Here is a 22,004-nt window from a genome sequence, read left to right on the forward strand (position 1 = left end):
TTTGGTCAAAACTCTGAAAGTCAACAAAAGTCAACCTTGAGTCCATGTTGACTCAACTCGTCGAGTGCATCGAGAAGACTCGTTGAGTCCCCTATTTCCTTCGGAGACCTTATGAAAACCAACTCTACTCGTCGAGTAGACCCGGCAACTCGTCGAGTTATGGCGTGCGCAGACTTATCGGGATAAACCCTAAGCGACTCGTCGAGTCGGTTCATAGACTCGGCGAGTGCATCCAGTCTATACTCCCATTCAGACGTTTTAGGGTAGATCTATCATTCCAAACTCTAGATCTAGACTCCCTAGGCTCGACTGTCACGCAAAGCTTCGATCTTTACATTCTTGCATGGCATATTTGCTCCAATATGCTATTACAAGCTCCAAAGAAGGTTGAATGCACATGAGCTTGCCTCTAGCTCAATAAAGCTTGGATCTTTGGGTTCTCAAGGCGTCCTATAGTCCATATCTGAGGTCCTAACCTCAAACCATGCTCAAATAACTCAAGGACACAATATGATTGGAAGAAAACCCTAAAAACTCCCAAAAATGAGATCTAACAAAATATGTGGCCAAGATGAGAGCTTTTTACCTCTGTACAGATGCTAATGCTAGAAGAACACTAGATCCACCGCCTCTCCTTGATGAGATCCACAAAGCTCCTCAAATCCTCCTCCAAAAATGCACAAGAATGCTCAATTTGGTCTCTCTCTCTCTCTAAACAACGAATGGGTAAGTTTAGGGTCTCTCTCTGTGAAGTGTGGCCGCATAAGGAGGCTATAAGTGCCTTTAAATAGGTCCCAAACCCGGGGATCTAGGGTTTTCACTCACAGCGCCTACTCGACGAGTCTACTCTCGGACTCGTCGAGTAGATCATTAAACACACGTGGCCACCCTGCTTCTACTCGGCGAGTTATAGCACCAACTCGTCGAGTAGATCAATGAACCTCAAAAATAAATGATTAACATAACATACCTGAGAATCTGGATGTTACACTTTACGTTGTAACAATGTTATGTATTGATTATGACATACTTGAAGTTTTTGTATTAGAAACAACATGTTTACTCAAAAATATTTTTAATAAAACGAAACAGTTTCCACAAAATGTTTTATTATATTGGGGTTTTCCGTAAAAAATACTATGATTCTAAAGCGTAAAGAAAAGTTTTATTTATTTATTTATTTATTTATTGTTCTGAAAAATAGAAGATGTCACAATTGCCCTGATAATTCAATTTCACTTTTTTGTGTTTTACTTTCTAATTTGATTTGGTATAAAATTAACCTAAATAGTAAATATTTTTTTTTAATACACTACTTTGGTAAAATAATAATAATAATAAAACCCTCCAATTTGACAAGGAAAAAAACACATCATCATTTCATAGAATCTTATTATTTAAGATATTAAAATTAATAGAGACTAAAAAATGAGGACCAATAACATGAATAAGAACATCATTTTCAATGAAATTTGCTCAATGTATTACATGAATTTAAAATACAAAAAATAGAAGTATCTTTTATCTACGTCGATAACATTGCTTTTGTCTCGTATATATAGAGAGATATTTGATAATTATGCAACCAAAAATGGCTTCCAACATGTCGTGACCAATTAAATGCTCATAAATAATCATAAATATGTTTTAAAGAAATTTAACTGAATATATTAATATTGCAAACATTATGATCGACGCCTTAATAAAAAAAAGAAAATTGATTTATCAGAGTAATTACTTTTTCGTTTTGTCACATCTAGGTAACTTTTTTATATTTGTATACATCTAGATAATGAACTTATTCGAAGTGTTAATATATGACCACTATGATCGGTTGTAACTTGTTACAGCCGATCATAATTGTCATATATAAATATTTTTAAGAAATATGTTACCTAGACGTGTAAAAAAAATTACATAGAAATCAACAAAACAAAAAGGTAAGGTAACTATCATGATAAGTTCATTTCCCAATAAAGAACTTTGACTTAGTAAACGTCATGGCATATGACATATTATATAAGGTATTTTTGTTTATTTTTTTTTTAAACTTTAACTCATAAATAACGAATTATTATAAAAACTAAATGAAATTTCTCCATTAGATCACAAGCTTTAGTTTTCATTTTTCAAATGTGACAGTCTTTTCTCATAATACCTAAATAATTTTTAAAAAATCAAAAGAATAATTTCTCCATTACCTTTTCGTTTTGTTATATCTGTGTAACTTTTTTATTTTTGTACATATCTAGATAACGAACTTATTGAAAGTGTTTATATATGACCACTATGATCGATTGTAACTTGCTATAGTCGATTATATGTAAACACTCCAAAAAGTCTATTACCTAGATGTGTACAAAAAAAAAAAAATACTCAGATGCGTACAAAACGAAAAGATAACTACCCTAATAAATCAATTTTCACTCGTTAATTAATCATTATGGTCAAATTATATAAGTGTTTTTTTTAAACTATAACACATAAATAACGAATTATTATAAAAACTAAATGAAATTTCTCCATTAGATCACAAGCTTTAGTTTTCATCATTTTTTTTTTCATTTTTCAAATGTGAATACCTAAATAATTTTTAAAAAATCAAAAGAATAGTTTCTTCATTACCTTTTTGTTTTGTCATATCTGTGTAACCTTTTTTTTTTACACATCTAGATAACAAACTTATTGGAAGTATTTATATATGACCACTATGATCGGTTGTAACTTGCTACAGCTGATCATTATGGTCATATGTAAACATTTCCAAAAAGTCTGTTACTTAGATGTATACAAAAAAAAAAATTACCCATGTGCGTACAAAACAAAAAGGTAACTACCCTGATAAATAAATTTTCACTCTTTAATTATTCATTATGGTCATATTTATATAAGTGTTTTTTTTTAACTTTAACACATAAATAACGGATTATTATAAAAACTAAATGAAATTTCTCTAGTAGATCACAAGCTTTAATTTTCATCATTTTTTTTTTCAAATGTGACAGTCTTTTCTCATAATACCTAAATAATTCTTAAAAAATAAAAGAATAATTAACGAGTGAAAAAAAATGTACTAATTTATGGTAAAACTGTGAATCCAATTCACCACCGCATGTCATGCCTAAATTGAACATTACTTATTACAAAGTGTCCCCACCTGCAAATATTCTGTTGCCACTCTATTCTATATACAATCACCACCATTCCATTTGTTCCCTGCTTTTAACCTTCATGGCTTCTTCCTCCATGCTTTTGTCGTTCCTTACCTTCTTCTCATTACTCCTCAGCCTCTTTAATTCATCACAACTTGAGATCGAGGAGTTATCATGGCTGGATGATAACAACGATGAAGAGATCAACATGGTCCAAAGTCGCCATGATTCACTAAGAAAATGCGATTTTGTATCTGGAAAATGGGTGTATGATCAGACATATCCGCTTTACGATGCATCCACTTGCCCGTATCTTAGTACCAAAGTTACTTGTCAAAAAAACGGGAGGCCAGATTCTGATTATGAGAAATGGAGATGGAAACCTCATGGTTGCAACATTCCTAGGTATGTATATAATGTATTTTAAAAATTGCTCTAAATTTATACATTATAGTTAAAGTGATTGAATCCATCATTTCAGATTTGATGCATTGGAGTTTCTTGGAAAAATGAGAAGGAAAAGAATAATGCTAGTAGGCGATTCCATAATGAGAAACCAATGGGAGTCTCTTGTTTGCTTAGTTGAATCTGTTGTGCCCACCGATCGCAAAACGGTCACCTATGCGGGCCCTACCATGGCCTTCCATGCCTTGGTGAGACCATTTTTCTTTGGTTTTTTGTATTAAGACCCTCTTTTAGCGCGCATAAACCAACTTATTTTTTAAATTTATTGTAATTTAATGTTTGGTAAGACTATATTTTCAGATGTTAAATGATATCTCGATAAAAGAATTTTAAATATATTTAAGAAAATGAAGTTTGATTGCTTGTACAGGATTTTGAGACTTCAATTGAATTTTGTTGGGCACCACTTTTGGTTGAATTGAAGAAAGGGCTTGGAAACAAGAGGATTTTACATTTGGATTTGATAGAAGAGAATGCCAAGTACTGGAGAGCTGCTGACGTGTTGGTCTTTGATTCGGCACACTGGTGGACCCACTCCGACAAGCGGACATCGTAAGAAAAGAAACAAGTAGTCAGTCCATTAATTACTTGTACAGTACAATCCCTTGATCCGATCGACATTTTCAGGTGGGACCTACTAATGGACGGGAACCACGTAGCCCAAAACATGAACCGAATGGTTGCATACCAAAGAGGGCTCCGAACATGGGCAAAATGGGTCGATTTGAACCTCGACCCACGTCAATCCCGGGTCATATTCCGGACCATGTCACCTCGCCACAACAGGTAAGTACACTGGTAGTTGTACTATGTGCATAAGAAGTTGTACCTTACACATTGAAAGTTGTACGTACAGAGACAATGGATGGAAGTGCTACAAGCAAAGGGAGCCATTGGGGTATGCTAGTCACCCTCATGTACCAGAAGAGGTGATGGTGCTTAAAGGTGTGATTAAAAGAATGAGATTTCCGGTTTATTTGGAAGATATAACCGGGATGTCGGCTCTAAGAAGAGATGGACACCCATCGGTTTATTTTGCACAATCTGGTGGGTCAGACCATGGTTCGGCTGATTGTAGCCACTGGTGCTTGCCTGGGGTTCCTGATATATGGAATGAGATGTTAAATGCTATGCTTTGAGAACTAATTCGGTAGATTAATTAAGTTAATCAAGATTATGTAGTATAATGGTTTATTTGCAATGTAACTTTATCCTGTTGGTAGTTAATTAGTTCGTTTGGTTTGTTTATTTTGTCTTAAGCTCTTGGGTTCTGAATTCATATGTACTTGAATTGTGTACTGCTTTTGAAAAAAATGTTCTAATGTATAAACTATAGATGTATTTGTAGGTATACCATATAACACAACTCGTATCTTCAACTGATGTATGGCTTAATTACTACAAAACTGTATGACTCGTCAAATGTATCTTTAACGAGAAAAAAATACTTTTTTTTGGCAGGAAATCAAATTTAGTTGCTAATATTAAATAATTATTATTGATAGGTAAAAAATAAATTAAGATGAAAATCTATCAAAAGAAAATAAAAAACTGGTTTTGAAAGACAAACTAATATTTAAAAAAAAAATGTTATATTTCTTATAAATGTAACAGGTGTGTTTCGTGATTAGGAAAAAAAAAAAAAAAGTGGATCAGATACACAAAATGCATGCATCGAATGGTTGTTTAAGGGTCAGAATGGATTATTTTTAGACTTTTAGTTGCGCTACCATCCTACAGCTCTCAATATTTTTCAGTTTTTTAGCATCATATATAAGTAATGTATTATAAAGTTATGTTATTACATATTACACTTACAATCTATGTTTTAATATAAAACGATTTACGAAATTAAAACCATTAACATTCAACTGGTTTACCTTTTCTTTTTTTATTGTAATTTTTCTAGCATTCTCGTTTGTCCCATTATTAGTAAATTCCATATTTGCAGCCGTCTGTTCGTCAACTTTAATAAATGGTATTTTGAATTCACTCTGAGGCGACATACTCACATAGTCACATACCAATTATCTCCTTTATTGTTTATCCTGGTAATGGAAGGATTATACATGACTATTAAAGACTCGGTTGTGGCTCAATTATATCGTGGTGCTAAAGTGGGAGAGAAAGGTATTATAGTCTTTCACTTATATTATGCATATGATGTCTTATTTTTTGAGGAGTGGTATGAGAATATATATTCAATATTATTCGGGTTTTCTTGCTTTTTCTAACTTTGGGTTTGTAGATTAATCTTCAAAAATCTAAATTATATGGGAGTGGTGTCTAACGGTTGGCGTTGATTACTAATTGTAATTTGGAGGGACTTCCGGTTGGATCAAATATGTCATGCATTTAAGCATGGCCGGTGATGAGCATGTGCAATATGGGCATGTGTACAGGGCCCATTATTTTAAGGGGCCTAATTTTTTTGTGATAGTGTATTCAGCATCGTTGCAAATAGCAGTAGAACCGGAGCGAATCGCGTACAACGAGGGTGAAGGGTTTGCGGTGGATTACTCATTCTATCATTTGAATCAATCATTATCAGTTTATAATTTTATTAGTAATCGGTTATCATCACTGATTCAACACCGGCCATGTGCAAGGTAATGGGAACGAAAGCAGCTAGGTTTTGTTTCCTTTCAAAGGTCTATGAGATTTGTTCTTGTTTGAGCATACTAAATAAGCTGAACTGGAATCATTAGCAGTGAACTTTTAATTTATTTCTTTAATATTTTGTAGGTACCTTTAGTTTTTTTTTGAATGATTTTCATCCATAATAAAGTGGTTATGTTTTAGCTTATATTTGTGTAATTTTTTTTAAGCCTTTCAGGTGGAGTACTGGAGCATACTCGAAGAAGATATAAGCAGGTATGAATTCCTCTTTGCTCCCTTGTTTTCTTTTTGCCTATCTTGAATATTGGGTGTTAATCAATTACAACGAATCAATCAAATAATTTATTTGTGTTTATTGATTATTCTTTGTAATAGGACGTCTAAATTCTGGGGTTTGTAATTGAGCACTTCTTTGAAAATTTGATTTTATTAACAGATGTTCCATTTGTGTTTAAAATTCTAAATCATTTTGTATTGAAATTGAACAATACAAAGCAGAGATGAAGAGGCTTCAGGAATTTGAGGCACAAATCAAGACATTATGAGGTACAATTTTGTTTTTTTGGACTTGTTATTTTGTAACTACCCTTACATTTAAAATAGTATGATCTAGCTTGTTACTTGAAGTAGTATATAAATGTAACCCATGACTAAGTATTGCAAAGAATGGGATTCTTTTCGTTAAAAAAAATAGTTTATGTAATTTAATTTTGTTACATGTTAAGGCCTAAGGGCCTTTTTTTTCCGGCTCGTCCTGGGCATTTAAATCCTCAGGACCGGCCCTGCATTTAAGGGTGGAAGATGATTGTCACTAGATTCTAGAATAAATTATCTAAGTATAAAAAAAAATGTTTTCTATTGGTGGTCAATCTATTTTGTTAAAATTTATCTTGGATTCTCTTGTATATATTATACCTCTAAAATGCTGGTGATGGTGGATTAGGATCCTTAAGAGTGGTTCTTAACTCTAATAGAATGTGCTTTAAAATAGTTGGTTCTACCAATCAACTTTCAAGTATTCTCTTTTCTACTCTTAAAAAATGAGCAGGGGATGGCTCCTTTTTAGAAGGATGTTTGGATTCAAAATAATTCTCTTGTGAATCGGTTTCATAGATTATTTTTGGAAAGAGACAAAAACTGGTGTATTAAATAAATGGTAAACTGTATATCTGAGCGGTCCACGTTCATCCGCTCCAAGATCTACGTGAGATGTCAATTGCGGAACATCAACGATATTTTAGGTGTGCCAATGTTTGAACATTGGACCTCATGTGTGGAAGTTCACTCCTCAACTGATAAGGTCCTGTCGTGGGGGCCAAAAAACGTTGTATTAAAGAACATTGTGGTGGAAATGTTTGGTATTGGAATTGGCGTCACAAGGCAAGAGGAAGAGCCAAAGATGCCTAATTTTCAAGTTTGATGCATTTAATTGGGTCTTTTCAATCAGCAACAAGATAAATAGGCGTGCATGGGAACTGATGCGTCCCTGAGTTCACCTTCCATCATCTATAAGGGTAGTTGCTTCCTTAGTAATATGGATAACCTAGAGACAACAAAAAAACTCGTTAAGCCGATTGACCGAGAGGGGATCCCGGGCCAATGCTCCGATGACAAAGTCAGAAAAGGTTTTATAATGATAACATTGATATATCGAATCGCGAGGGAGTGTAAGTATTTAGGGTATAATCGATTGTGAACAACTAGTAGAAGGCGCATACCTTGGAGAATGCTTTTTCGTTATTTATTTATAACCGACATTGAGAGGCCGTAACCTCTTCCTATACCGAGCAGGTCTGTCATCTTATTGCATTAATGGTCATACCCCCAAAGGTACAACCGTGTGTACTTGTTAGCCGGTTAACAACTGTTCTTTGTTGGTTTGAGAACCCATTAGTCAAACATAAGCAAATGTTGTTTTCTGTGAGTTCCTATGTACTATGATACTGTTGTGACGTATCCTCATACTTTGTTCGTTATCTCCTATGGTTCGGTATGTGCTTGGTCCGATATGTACCTCGTTTGGTATATGCCTGGTTTGGTATATATCTTGTTCGATATATACTTGGTTCGAGGTAAGAAGGATATACATAGCTATAGGCTAGGCTATATTGTAACGCCAGTGTTCCAAGTATTTTTATTTTAGCATTGATTCCCTAAAAGATTGCAAATTTGGTCCCTACGTTGGGTGTACGAGGGGTACGTCGGGTGTAGGTCCTTAAAGTTGGACGCGGATTCCCTCGCTACGATGGGCGTACTCATGCAGAGGGCAAACCCTAACTTTTAGGGTTTGGACCCTATTTAAAGAGCTTTATGGCCTTAACCCCTTTCTTACCTCTAGCCTCCATCTTGAAACCCTAATCCTTGTGTGTGAGTTTTGAAGCTTTATAGTGACTTTTTGGTGTTCTTGGTGGTGAAGGAAGACCTTTGGAGTTGTGGTGTTGCTCTCAATCCTTTGGATCCAGATTCTTCTCATCTTTATGCATCTTCAGGAGGTATAAAATTCAAATCTTGATGATTGTTTTGATAGATCTTGGTTAAGCTTAGATTTATGTTCTTTTTGTCCCAAAACCTTGATCTTTATGAGTATGGAATACTCCAGAGCTTTTGAGCTGCCATTTCAGACATTTTAGGGTATATAGTGTCATAAAAATGCAAGCTTGGATCTTTCCTCTCATCCATGCACGAGTTATGTAGTTTTTGGTGATATTAGAAGCTAGGGTTTTGGGATTAAGCTTCCTTTTTCCATGCAAAGGCATAAAGGTTACAACTTTATGATTTTAGACATTTATTGGAATTATATCTGAAGTTTGGACGTTAAGTCTTAAATCATTAAGACCTTAATAGAAGGTATAGACTTCTGAAGAGTACGTCGGGCGTAACCTTGAGTACGCTGCGTGTACTGGGTCGTTGCCCCGTAATCCTTCCGCATCAAGAGTTGTACGTATAGCGTAATAGGTAGTATGCAGGGCGTACTACCAGAAAACCCAATTGGGCCATTTTTGGGCCTTGACTAGTTGAGTCATGAATGGGAAGGGCAAATTGTCTTTTCCCCTTAGATAGATAAATGATGAATTAGACCTTCGTTTATGGATTAATCTCGATTATTAATTAGGGTTATTATTGGGTTATAATTCGTGTGAGGAGTCGTGATAACAACAACTCGAGTGTGCGATTCAGTTATCTTCAGTTAGAGGATGTGACAACCCGAAATTTTTTTGCTTTGAAAGCTCAGTCAGTCAACTCAACTGAGTGTCAGACTCATTGGTAATGAGTTCTAGCCTGGTTAAAGGTCATTCTAAGGAGTTTTAAGCCTAATACACTCAAGGAATGAGTGTTAGGAAGTACCTGCTATAACCACAGTATAGCATGCAAGCCTTAAACTCCATCAAGAGGAGTTTACGGCCAAGTTACCAAGAGTTTACGGCCATAAACTCAAGGGGACCATAAACTCACCTCTATATATATATAAAACTTAGCCATTTTTCCCATTCTTTCTTTCCTTGGCCGATTTTCTTCAAATCCTCTCAAGTATCATCCAACTTTTCATCCTAGATCTTCATATATGTAAGTATTCTATCCTTTGATTAGTTGATACACGTTCTTAACTAGCTTCATCCATTGATTTCATCCATATAAATCATCTTTTCTTAGATCTTCAAGAAACACCAAGAACACACACTAGTGTTCTTGGCCAAAATCAACCATTTCAAGCCTCTATATCGTAAGTACTCTTCCCTACACTTGATATCTAGTTAGGACTCATGCTTAGAGCCTTGAAAACATCAAGAATGCAAGACCAAAAGGAGTTTACAGCCAAGCCATCTCCCATGGCCGTAAACCCCTATAAGGGTGCCATTTTGGCCATAAACCCTCCTAGATGCAAAGCTTGTGACCTAGAACCCTTCCTTGATGGAAATAGGACCTTAAACTACTCTCAAATGCACAATGACCATGAGTTTATGGCTGTAAACTCCTTGCTTGGCCGTAAACTCATCAACACTCACTATTGAGTTGGTCTTTCTCACCCTTGTGTAGAGCAAAAGTCCCTCAAGCTTCCTTAGCCTTCAAACACACACTTATGCATGTTTGACCATGAGTTTACGACCGTAAACTCCCTTGGCCGTAAACCCATGGTAGTAAACTCATAGTAGTACCATTCCACTTTCCTTTGATGAATCACATGTGATTCCAACACTTGGTCAAAGTGTTTCCTAGTCCCGGAAGGTGTTTCCTTTCATATAGTTGCTTATAAACACTATATTCATGCCAATATATGTCATTTAGGACTTGTTGTGTCTCGGGACTTCTTTCGTGGAACTTCTCATCCTTACACGCGTATTCGTTGAATCACCCACATCAGGTGAGTTCATACCCCGTAATGAATCTTTTAACTGTTTTAAATGCTTTTAAGGGGGGGAATACAAGTTGAACACAATGATAATTGTGTAATTGTTTGTTAATAACATCTTTCAAAAGATTGCTTATGTCTTTTATAAGTGATCAAAACATTTCAAAAACTCTTTTAAAGTTATGTACTTTATAGTTTTACAAAACTCTGTTTTTAAAGTGCAAGCATAACTTAGTAGATAAATGAGTATTTTCAGTAACAGTTCAAGTAAAACATTAGTAAACTATAATATGTATAGTTTAGGAAGACACTACACATTACTTCTAGTACAATGAAGCATACAAAGAGTCAATTCATACATGAGTCAAGCATACTATTATGAGAAACAGAACATACTATGATGAGAAACAAACAGAACATACATACATACTAGACAGAGAGAACATACAATACAGCTAGTACATACTATACATTATACAAGAGAACATACTATGATGAGAAAAAAAAACAGAACATACATACATACTAGACAGAGAGAACATACAATACAGCTAGTACATACAAAACATATACAAGTATACTATAACATAAATGTGAATCACTGTTTCGAGGTATGGCATCACCTGTCATGGTTCGATTTGCAGCCAGAATCTCCTAGAGGGGGAGCGTGAATTTGGGTATAGAAATATACTGGATTGACTATCCTACACCTTGCTGTTAGCTACAGTGGGATTTGCAAGTCTACGGGTGCCAAATGTCATTCCTTCCGACGTCTTTCATCGTCGTGTTATTAGTCAATAGTATGGTGCAATCATATCACATTATACCTTAAATAACAATTGGTTTAAGGTAGAAAGTACAGCAGTAGTTACTATAATACAACACTACAGTACTTTATTATTTCCCCATTTCATTCACATTGTGATCTTCTCACAATAAACGGTAATGTAAAACCTATATTTTTGGTTAATGATAGTCTCACTTGGGAAAATACACAACTCATGCAAGAAAAAAACGCACATAACATTAGATGCCTTGGTAGAAGGCTACGTTTAGTAGAGAGGACCATAATGTTAACCTTATGATTCCTTAATGTATACACCAAAGGATATATATATCAATAGGATCCGACAGGTAATAGGATGTGTGCTCTCCGCTTCATTTCCTGTTCCTTGTTTGGTTGTGGGCTTGGAACGAATTTACCCAGTCTATTTTCTATTCGATTCTAGATATATAAATGCTCAATATACATTAAGTCATCATAAGAGTACCAGGTATGGGTCAAGTCATAGGACACAGAGTCAATGCACAGTTTTCTAGTACAAAACATACTTTCCAAATCAGAACTTTTGGTATACAAAACTAGAAACTTACCAGTAAAGGGTTTAATCCATTTTATTAAACCAGTATAAACTTAAAGGACCTTAGGTGATTAACTCTATAATACATGAGTTTATACATCATGATTATATATCATTAATACCCAATAGGTAGTTGGATGTGTGCTTTCCGCCTTACTTCCTGTTCCTTGTTTGGTTGTGGGCTTAGGGCAGATTCACCCAATTAACTTTCTATTCGATATTAGATCATATATAGCCAGTATAAACTAAGTGATTATAGAAGTAATCACTGTGGTCACCATTTTATTATAAGAAATAAGGGTTCTCTTAAAGAATCTTTTTCATTAAATATAAAGGAACCATTACAATTAACTCCATGAGTAACAAGTGAATACACCATGGTTATATACAACAATGATCTAACAACCAATGGGATGTGTGCTATCCGCCTTAATTTTTGTTCCTTGTTTGGTTGTGGGCTTAGGGCAGATGCGCACAGTCGATTGTTTGTTTACTCTGAGTTTTATATAACTTGTATCCATTTAGTACTCATAGAAAGGATTGTAGAGTCATTTTTACTTATCTTTCATTAAAGTAGGAAATATAGGATTTTCTAGAGGAACAGACGAACTTTTCTAAACAGAACTTACAACTTACTACATTTTACAACTAAAATTTTCAACGACATTTTACAACAACTTTCTACAACTTACTTACATCACTAAAATCTTATGAACTCACCAGCTTAATTGCTGATCAACTCTTTCAAATAACTTGTATTCTCAGGAGCCTAGTAGACATGTACTCGTGTTGGGAATTCAGAAGATGGAGCATAGTAGCTTCAAGTCTTGTTTTGTTATTTGCTTATGTATTCTATGTTTTGTGAACACACACCTTGTAAACACTTTCTTTCTAATGAAATGGTTGTTCATTACTTGCTTACTATAATGCATATCTTGTGATACTAAACATGACGTCCTCCACCCCCGAACGTTTCCGCTGTTCCGGTTTTGGGGTGTGACAGGCGAGTCTTCTTACCACATTAGTGGGTCGAAGGCACCAAGGTCGACCCATTGTTTTGTATGTGTAGAATGTATGCATTTGTATGACTATTACTGATGTGATCGTATGATATATGCATGGAGTTAATATGGGCTCGGAGTCATTATGGACTCGGGGTTGATACATACCCGACACAACCATTTGTTATTCCATGGGGTTGTTACGGACCTGGCACAATCATGTGTTGTTATATTTATGTGTATGAATATGTGGTATTTTGGGAAAACTCACTAAACTTTGTGCTTACAGATATATTTTTGGTTTCAGACACTTCCGGTACAAAAATGAATGGCCCGGCGTGATGGCACAACATCATTCCCCTCATGATTTCCGCATTTATGATCTCTTTTACTCTAATATTTTGTGATAGTTTGTATTTTGGATGATTTCGAGACATGTGATGTTTGAATTGATGAATTTAAAAATAAAATTTTTACTTATGAATTTTGGGTCGTTACATATACCCTATTAGGAACCATATAATTCAAAGCTTTTTTGTAATGGTTCCAAATATACTAATATAATTTTAGCAGGAAGTTGATTACACATGAGCTATAGCTAAAAAAAGGATAATCTATAGTTTTTTTTATATATAGTCGGTTCTACGTGACAACACCGGTGAATTTGTCTAATGAGGTTTTTCTTACTAGGTGGAATCGATGTCCTCCAACGAAAATTATTATTTTAGCTTTGAGAATAAGATTAAATATGTCGCGTACTAGAATTATTTTGGTTAGTAGAGGTGTTGGTTTGCCCTTTGTGTTATGTGTGATTTGTTCAAATATTTCAGAAGTAGCAGATCATCCTTGTATAGCTTGCGAGCAGGCCCAATCTAGACAATGGACGATAGGAGCGACCATCTAGGACCCAAAAGTTTTATAGACTGTGTAACATTAGTATATAATTTCTAGTCTATTTTTTAGAAGAACCAAATTCAAATATTCAAATTTTAGGAAGAAACAATAACATACATATAATTATTGTCGTTCATAAAGAAGATAGTTGCAACCAAATTGGGGAAATCGAATCGACAAAAATTTAAACTGGCGACCTATGAAGCAATCAAGCAACACTATAATGAATCAGATTATTATGTCATCTCAATTCCTAAATCATAATCATTAGAATTTCAATGCATATAAAATCTTATTAACCATTCTTAACATTGTAGCGTCTAGCGTCTGTAGAGAAAAGTTTTTTAAAGTTGAAGTTACAAAAGAATTACTTAAGTTTGGATGTCATAAAAATGTTGAACAGTTTGACTATTTTATATATAGATAAAAATCTGGTAGACAAAATTAATATTGATATTAATTTTTAAAAAATGACAGAGAAAATCGGTTTCCTTTTATTTAAATTCATAACCAACTGGAGAGAAGGTACACGACACCACTCGTTTAGTTGATTTGTTCATAGGAAATGAAAACTAAAAGTCTAACTAAATTTATTTGTTAAAATATCCAATTTTGGTTTATCTTTATGCAATTTTTTTATTTTATTTTATTTTAATCCTAGCTTTTTACTATTTTTAATATAATTCGACAGATAAAAAAATTACAATCTGTAATTGTTTTCGGTAATTATCATATCTGATCAATTATTTGTATTGTGTACCAAATCATCCTTGATCCATCTTTCTAACTCATTAACACGTTTAAAGGCGTGGAAAATCATTAATTCGTAGTCATTTGGAATCCAGTGAGCTTGAATTTGTCTCAAGATATTAGACATTTTAATCAAGAATCTATATTATGAAACATTCAACAAAATTAACATTCCTTAAACTTACATCAATAATTCTCCATTCTATTTATTCAAATATTAAAGAAAAAAAATGTAATTAAAGAATAAGAAACATTGCTAAAACTCATACCTTATACCTACTCTTCTTTTTTAATCCCAAATCTCTTCTTCAACTTGGAGATCTCTTTACTCTTCAATCCAAACGCCTTCTCCAACAACTCTGAGTCAATATCAGATCCAAACAAGGCAGCCGGAAGCTTCACCGACCCTGGATTCTGGCTGTCAAAGCTCCCAAGAACGGTGGCCGGCGAATCCCCAACGTTCATCTGAAAATGCAACACTCCCCTAGGGAAAACCATCACCTCTCCTTTCTCAATCACCTTCGCAAACACTTTGTTCCCTGTGTCGACGAATCCAGAATAAAGCTTCCCTTCAAGCACATACGCCACTTCCGTGGCTCGAGGATGATAGTGGGGGGCGTTAATCCCACCGACCTGAAAGTCAGCTCTGACAAGCGACATTCCGAGAGTGTTGAGCGCCGGGAACACGGTGGTGGAGACAGGCACCCCGGAGAATTTGTTGGTGAAGTTTCCGGGATGTTTTATGCCGGAGAAGACGAAGTCGTCAACGGTGATGGATGAGGAGTTTTTGCAGAGGTGGGTGTGAGGCGAGGGTAAACAGTAGTCTTGAAGTGGATCGGGGTCTGAGCCAAAAACCAACGATGGTTGGTTGATGGTGGAATAGAAGATGAAAGTAGCGATGAAAAGTGTGATTTTAGGGAACATGGTTATAGCCATGGGGACATGGGGTATAATGTTGGATGAAAGAGTGAAAATTTATAGGGTAATTTGCATTGGTGGGTTTTGATCATATCAGTCGTATGATGGTTTAAGAAAGTGAACTTCAATAATACACCATCGCACCTTTCTTTAAAAGGTATTAGGTGTTGATTGACACTTCCAAAGGATGATTTTTTTTTTACATGTATATATTAAGATCTTTTGTGACTTTGTATTATGTTTTTGTTTTATTTAAGTATAGGTTCTACATGTATTTTGTGTGTGTACTGATGTAAATTGTAAATGGGAAAGGTGGAGAATGGATATGCATGATGGGGGATGGGTGGTGGTTATGGCTTTTTGTGTGTGGAATATGGCGTAAAAGTGAAAAGTGGAAGATGCAGAGGGGACTTGTATTAGAAGTGAAGTGAAGTGAAGTGATGTGGTGATGATGCTGTCCACATGCATCATGACATTGATTCATTTGCCTCCAACTCTCCAAGTGACTACAATTTAATAAAGTATCATACGAAGCTAAAAGAAACATGCCATTACTTATTTTGACGATATTATATACAAATGATACGTACCATGTGAAGTTGATATATTATCATTTTATTATTTAAGATAAACATTTTTACCCTCTTTATCCGTGAAACTCTCTTCTGAATAAAATAACTAAAGATACGTCGCAAACTCTCTTCTAAAGAAAATAACTAAAGATATGTCGAACAAAAATAGTTGGAAGCCAACATGGTGGTATATTGACATTTCTAATCATTATTAGATTGAGGAAACACCGCATGTTAGGCGGATAACAAGTAGTTCAAATAAAGTGTTTGGATGTCTTTTGGACTCTCTGATCTTCTTTGAGCTTCCTGAAACAATATTATTTTTGGAGCGATTTAAGACAAATAAGACGGAGATTTTTTTATAAAATTACTTCCCAATATTAGGTCTCAAACAGCTTGTTAGTGTGCTTTTAATAAGTTTTAAAAAGAAAAAATAAAAGTTTTTAAAAAGTTACATGAAGTAATTTTTGAATTAGGAGCTTATTGTTCTAAAATAAAAGTTTTTGTTGGTACTCTCAACAAAGTTTTCCTCTTATTCGAGTTTTTCTTAAAACTCTCAAAAGCCCATTCCTAAACTATCAAAACAAAATTATAACAATAGACTTTAAATCTTTTATTTTGGTCATAGATCATTTATAAGTTAGCATCAAGTTTATTGTCAAATGTGGATTACAAAATTAAATAAAACTAAAAATGACTTGAACCCTTAACTTTTGCCTAAGGGACATATTTTCTTAACTCATGATACAAATAGGATATATGTCATTTGGCCGGCCTCATTCTATTTATCAATTCATTTGGAGTAAATGAATAGTATAACACTCTATTTATCAAACAATTTTGGAGTAAATGATTAGTATAACACTAAATTTGATGCAATGGTGCAAAAATTGTGTCAGTTTTAGTCTTTTTTTTATCGTTATTTAATTTTAATTGTATATTAAATTGATATTAATTAATTATAATTATAAAAGTTAAATTAAATTTATGTTATATATTAAATTAATATTAATTAGTCATAAATATAAAACTTAATTTAATGTTTTGAACTTATGTAACATTCTTCATTAACAAATGTCAGTTTAATAAAATAACATTTAATTGAATTAATAATATATGAATGATTAATTTGGTTATAGTTTTGTAATTAATATAATTTATAAAGTTTTTATAAAAAATATACATAAATATGTTAAGAACTAATTAGGTGAAGTATGCGTTTAACAAATCTATATAAAATATAAATTCAAAAAAATATAGTAAAAAATATTCTTTTTAGTGTAAAATATAATGTAAAAAATATATATATAGGGTTGGAGATGGCCTAAGTTGTCATCTTAAACAATCATAACCAAAGTTTCCAACATTTTGTGCAATTAACCTTTTATTACAATATAATATCACATCACAATGTGATCAATTGAGTAACATAGAAATTAAGGTCCATGCGTGTTGTATTATCTCGTTTTACAGTAGAATAATATGTATCATCCTACATTTAATACATATGATGTACTTTTACCAAGTTATACAAACCATGAAAAGGAAATTATTATGGTTGGAAAGACTCGCTGATCGTTTACTAATAAAGAACATCACATCAATTTCATAATCTTTATAAATCAATTCTTCGAGATTTTATCATGTTCTTGTTTTTTAACTGTTTCCAGTTTTCAGTTTGGGTTCAATAAACTTTAGACAATACAGAATCCAAATTAAGGAACAATAGTCCTAGAGATGAGATGAGAAATATGATATTAAAAAACACATAAAGAAACCCTATAAGCTAATTATAATTAAAATTTCTAAAAAGAAAAACAAATAAACCGCATTATGATAAAGTAAAAAAGAAGTAAAAAGTCTGCATCTAAATGCTACACTACATTTGTAAGATAGGACATGATATGTTATGGTTACAAACAAAGACATAAGGATCTTCAAGGCACCATTCCCACGTGTGAACTTCATGAACATGTCTCAAGCCTCCTTCTTTGTGATTCTGATAATTTTAGCCATATCATATGATTAGCGTCAAAAAGTCAACAATTACAACAGATAAAAGTAAAAAAAAAATGGAGGTTTTGTTACCTAAAACAGTAAATTCCAAGAGCTGTTGTTATTTCATGAATAACTGACGTGGCAAAGTGCAGATACAGCGCAGCTGCAAAAGATCACAAAAAAAACAAGTGAATATATAACATGATGAAACAAGACAATGTTTTTTTAGCATTTATTTTTCCACGATATGTATAAAATTTCATTCCTGTAAAATCATTACAGAATTACTGCAAGGGGTTCAAATGACGAAGATAACCACCATACCTGTGTATATACAGAAACCAAGAAGAACCCATTTCTCATCAACCAATGGAATTCTGCATCAAATTAAAACATCATCAACAATTAGATAAAGATAAAAAGTGATTGGGTTCCTGATTTTTACTTTGAGCCAAATGACTGCATACATACCCAACATTTAACCTTGCAGTGATCGTATTTGCAATTCCAAGTGGGAGATAAAGCAAGGACTGCAAATTAACAACATAAATCAAGTTATTAAAATTCAGCTGATTTGTTGAAATTATATACAGAAATTAAAAAAGAATTTACCATGCACATGCTGGTTTTCAATCCCTTGGGTTCATCACACAAGTGAGCCAATATCATCCTTCCCTGCCAACAAAAATACAAATAAAAATTCTTATTTTTATTCAGAAATCAGAAGTTGATTAAAAGAAAAATGAGTTCCATTTAGTAATAATCACCACAAGGAATCCAAAAGCTAGTCCAGTTCCCATCACCACCATATGTGGGTAGTTGTCGATTAAATTCGATGGAGACATACAATCCCTGAAAACATTAAATTAATAATAATAATATAAATAACCCAAACCCGAGACTTTAAAGAAAAAAGAAAGTAAGATATAAAGAGGAGGTCTATACCAGAGAATAACTACTACCAATAGCACAAAGAATGGGACAAGCTGGCATAAAAAAAAAAAAAAAAAAAAAAAAAAAAGCATTAAGCCTCTTAATAAAAATTAACAAAAATAATAGAATGCACAAAAGCAAATGATTACCATAGCCAAGGCATTTATCATGCTTCCTTTTCTAGACTCCACAACCTTACAAACATTCTGAACACTGTAAAACATAGAGCAAGTAATATCAAAATTAGGGTATTTTCCTGTGTTAATTTATATATTGATATTACTTTGGACTTTACAGATCAAAATAAACTATTGTTCTATGATGAAATGAAGACATTTAATTACTTGAATGTGACAGTGGGTATAACAGCAAAAACTATCATAAACAGCAAAACAGCTCCATAGGTAGGGATTCCTGTATAATACAATAAAATGATCAAATTAAAAAGGCAGCAAAATTTATACTCTATGATGTTACTTACTTTAAAGTTTAGAGATCAAATATTATTTTACCATTTATATATGGAACCCAACTTAAGAGGGGAATGGACTCTCCAAAACTCTGAGCCCACCACTGTGCACCTGAAATTATGATATATCTAATGATTCGATCGTTTAAGCAAATAATTTATTTAATATTGGATAAAAAGAAAAATGTTACATTACATACCAACGATAGCTGTAAAGAAATGTGCCACATATATAAGCATGAGACCCTCTGTAGGCCCATTTACTGCTGGGAGGATTAGGGTGTTGGTGAAATAGCTGAAACATGACATGTCAGCACTCAGCAGTCTCTTAAAAAAATGACATAAAATGGAAAAGAGGACTACTTACTGTTCCCATGTGGCACCATAAAATGGAACAGCTGAAATCACCCAAAACCAAAATGTATTTCTGCCACACATAGCAGTGCTTCCAAAAGCCAGAGCCTCTAGCTGAATTACAAAATCAAGAAACTATAAATTGAAAAAGATCATTTAAGAAAGGAGTAGAAGAATTGAGGATTAAAGAGAACATACAGCACATGCAAGTGCATCACATCCATGATCAAAAAGTTCTCCAAGTGGACTGGAAGAACTTGTCCTTCTAGCTTGTTTTCCATCAACAGCATCAAAGGTCTAGTATAAAGATTGAGAAGATTGGAAGTAAATCAATGAACATTTATACCAAAAGTTATAAGAACTGACTCTGAGGTTAATATATCTAAAAGAAACCTGATACAAGAAGAGAAGTAGTCCATGGGCAAAATGAACCCATCTTGGTGGAGCAGAGTCCAAATGTGGTGAATATATCTGTTCAAGTAAATGTGACATACATTTTAAGCCAAAATAGGAAGGAAAAGTATGCCAGTAAAACTGAAAACTCTCACTAATGTATAGAAATGGCCTCATAAATATGTCTTATAGCCATAATGAACATGAGAATACAAAATGAAGAGTAGGTAAGATGTCATGTAGTAAAAATGATCAAACTCGTTCACTCACATAACCAAGCACTGCAGATATGAGCAAGAACATGAATCCCATGAGTGTAATCTGAAACGAGAAACATAAATTTTAGTGAAGGAAATGAAGGGAGAATTCTTTAGATTGTGATTGGAAAGGCATGTTTACCATATTAGGCCTGAGGTATCCACAACACAACATGCAAGAAAACAAAAAACAATGAGTTTGTATCAGAAATGCATACATGAACCAGGCGTTCATCTCCAATAAAACTAATAAATGTAATTATATAATAAATCATTAACAGTTTTTGTTGTAGGAAAAAAAAACACAAATAAAAGTTGAGTGCTACAGTGTTACTTACGGCATCCAAAGAGGGAAGAAAGTAACAAATCGAGTCCAGAAAGGTTGCAGGACATATTTTGCGAGATAAGAGTGATCAACTCCACTGTACTTGTATCTATGCAGTGCATTGATGCCATGACCACCTATGTAACCCATTGTGTGTATCGATATCTAGCTTTTACAACCTGCAGTTTATGAAAAACACTGTTACATGACAAAATTCAAATCAGAGAACAAAAAACAATACAATAATAATAGCATGATATTTTGAGGTAAACATCAACAACTCTTTGCCACAAAAATAACCACCGTTAAACTGCTAATCTTCACCAACATGCAAATTACTCAGCTTTTTTTTTTCAAATCTACCCTTTAGCCCTAGTTCCCCTACGAAGTTTGTTCCTCGATCGTGATTCTCTAGAAAACTACAATCAAGTGTAAAACTAAATTGTTCGAACTTCTAAAACCGTGCAAGTATCAAGAAATTTAAATCACAGTTTACATCAACGAAAGAGATGCAAAAATAGGATCTGATTTATAAAACAGGGTTTAAGGATTGAAAACCCGGACTGGAAACAACGATCTTTGCATGTGCACAACAAGATATAGCTCCAAATGGTTGCAATAAAGCGAAAGGGAAACGCAAAAGGAGGAATTTACATGGAAAATTTAGAGAAAGGGAAATAGAAAAGTAGATGTGAGATTGAGCGCACCAAGAGGAATGGATTCGATTGGTGAAATGCAAGGCTAGTTTGGCATATGAGAGTGATTCGATTTTGCGAGTTATCTCCCGCCCTAGAAGTTAAAAAGCGAGTAAAATATTCCGAAGTGTAGATTTTTTTTAGGCTAAACTGCACAAATGGTCCCTGTGGTTTGCTCAAAATTGTCGGTCCAAAAAAGTTTGTACTAACACCAAACCAAAGGTCCAAAGTTTTCATTTTGTTGCTTGTTTGGTCCAATCTGTTCTGATTTTTTTCCAAATGACGGATTTAATATGTTTTTCTCTTTTTTCTTAATTGTTTTTCTGATTTTCAGATTTAAAAAAAAATAAAAAAATAAAAAATAAAATTAAACCTCTCTCTCTCTCTCTCAACGAAAATCCACATAATCACCACTTAATTTTGATTCACAAATTTTTCGCCTCAAATGTTTTCAAGCAAGGACCCTTGAACTCCGGCAATAAATTTGTCTCCACCAAAGC

The 22,004-nt window shown here is 33.7% G+C and overlaps 3 protein-coding genes and 1 long non-coding RNA gene across 7 annotated transcripts; 2 read left to right on the top strand and 2 right to left on the bottom strand.

Annotated features, from left to right (window-relative positions):
• The first annotated feature begins 3,231 nt into the window (after positions 1-3,231).
• On the top strand, positions 3,232-4,865 carry TBL36 (TRICHOME BIREFRINGENCE-LIKE 36). Its single transcript, XM_079080287.1, has 5 exons — positions 3,232-3,557; positions 3,634-3,805; positions 3,988-4,169; positions 4,245-4,403; positions 4,474-4,865. The coding sequence occupies exons 1-5, from the start codon at positions 3,232-3,234 to the stop codon at positions 4,754-4,756; spliced, it is 1,122 nt and encodes a 373-aa protein (XP_078936413.1). The 3' UTR covers positions 4,757-4,865.
• A 1,210-nt stretch (positions 4,866-6,075) lies between these two features.
• LOC145156954 (uncharacterized) lies at positions 6,076-13,380 on the top strand. 4 transcript variants are annotated; one of them, XR_013737003.1, is made up of 4 exons: positions 6,076-6,226; positions 6,454-6,491; positions 6,735-6,782; positions 13,236-13,380. It is a non-coding gene; the product is annotated as an uncharacterized LOC145156954 (long non-coding RNA). The 4 variants fall into 4 exon arrangements; XR_013737002.1 differs by having other exon boundaries at positions 13,254-13,380; XR_013737004.1 differs by lacking the exon at positions 13,236-13,380 and adding an exon at positions 12,711-12,822.
• Positions 13,381-14,709: 1,329 nt separating this feature from the next.
• Positions 14,710-15,671, bottom strand: LOC145160915 (germin-like protein subfamily 3 member 2). The gene has a single exon (XM_079080289.1). It carries the CDS (start codon positions 15,524-15,526, stop codon positions 14,867-14,869), a length of 660 nt encoding a protein of 219 aa, XP_078936415.1. The 5' UTR covers positions 15,527-15,671; the 3' UTR covers positions 14,710-14,866.
• A 2,178-nt stretch (positions 15,672-17,849) lies between these two features.
• On the bottom strand, positions 17,850-21,614 carry LOC145160916 (choline/ethanolaminephosphotransferase 1-like). The gene is made up of 18 exons (XM_079080290.1): positions 21,517-21,614; positions 20,823-20,988; positions 20,627-20,636; positions 20,498-20,548; positions 20,228-20,305; positions 20,033-20,131; positions 19,848-19,948; positions 19,681-19,775; positions 19,524-19,592; positions 19,356-19,425; positions 19,161-19,224; positions 19,024-19,064; positions 18,846-18,930; positions 18,691-18,753; positions 18,550-18,608; positions 18,403-18,455; positions 18,169-18,241; positions 17,850-18,079 (listed from the first exon to the last, which is right to left on the bottom strand). The coding sequence occupies exons 2-18, from the start codon at positions 20,957-20,959 to the stop codon at positions 18,058-18,060; spliced, it is 1,170 nt and encodes a 389-aa protein (XP_078936416.1). The 5' UTR covers positions 20,960-20,988; positions 21,517-21,614; the 3' UTR covers positions 17,850-18,057.
• Positions 21,615-22,004: the final 390 nt, after the last annotated feature.

This window comes from Lactuca virosa, chromosome 2 (assembly GCF_052849685.1).
Source record: "Lactuca virosa cultivar CGN04683 chromosome 2, Lactuca_virosa_CGN04683_v6, whole genome shotgun sequence".
In the NCBI taxonomy this organism is placed as follows: Eukaryota; Viridiplantae; Streptophyta; class Magnoliopsida; order Asterales; family Asteraceae; genus Lactuca; species Lactuca virosa.

Excerpts from the sequence above, each read along its gene's own strand:
- TBL36 (XM_079080287.1), top strand. The coding sequence starts at position 3,232 with ATGGCTTCTTCCTCCATGCTTTTGTCGTTCCTTACCTTCTTCTCATTA. Across the intron at positions 3,558-3,633 it reads CATGGTTGCAACATTCCTAG|ATTTGATGCATTGGAGTTTC; the intron begins GTATGTATATAA and ends CCATCATTTCAG. Across the intron at positions 3,806-3,987 it reads CCATGGCCTTCCATGCCTTG|GATTTTGAGACTTCAATTGA; the intron begins GTGAGACCATTT and ends TTGCTTGTACAG.
- LOC145160915 (XM_079080289.1), bottom strand. The coding sequence starts at position 15,526 with ATGGCTATAACCATGTTCCCTAAAATCACACTTTTCATCGCTACTTTC.
- LOC145160916 (XM_079080290.1), bottom strand. The coding sequence starts at position 20,959 with ATGGGTTACATAGGTGGTCATGGCATCAATGCACTGCATAGATACAAG. Across the intron at positions 19,065-19,160 it reads TGATAAATGCCTTGGCTATG|CTTGTCCCATTCTTTGTGCT; the intron begins GTAATCATTTGC and ends TTTTTATGCCAG. Across the intron at positions 18,080-18,168 it reads CTTGGAATTTACTGTTTTAG|AATCACAAAGAAGGAGGCTT; the intron begins GTAACAAAACCT and ends TAAAATTATCAG.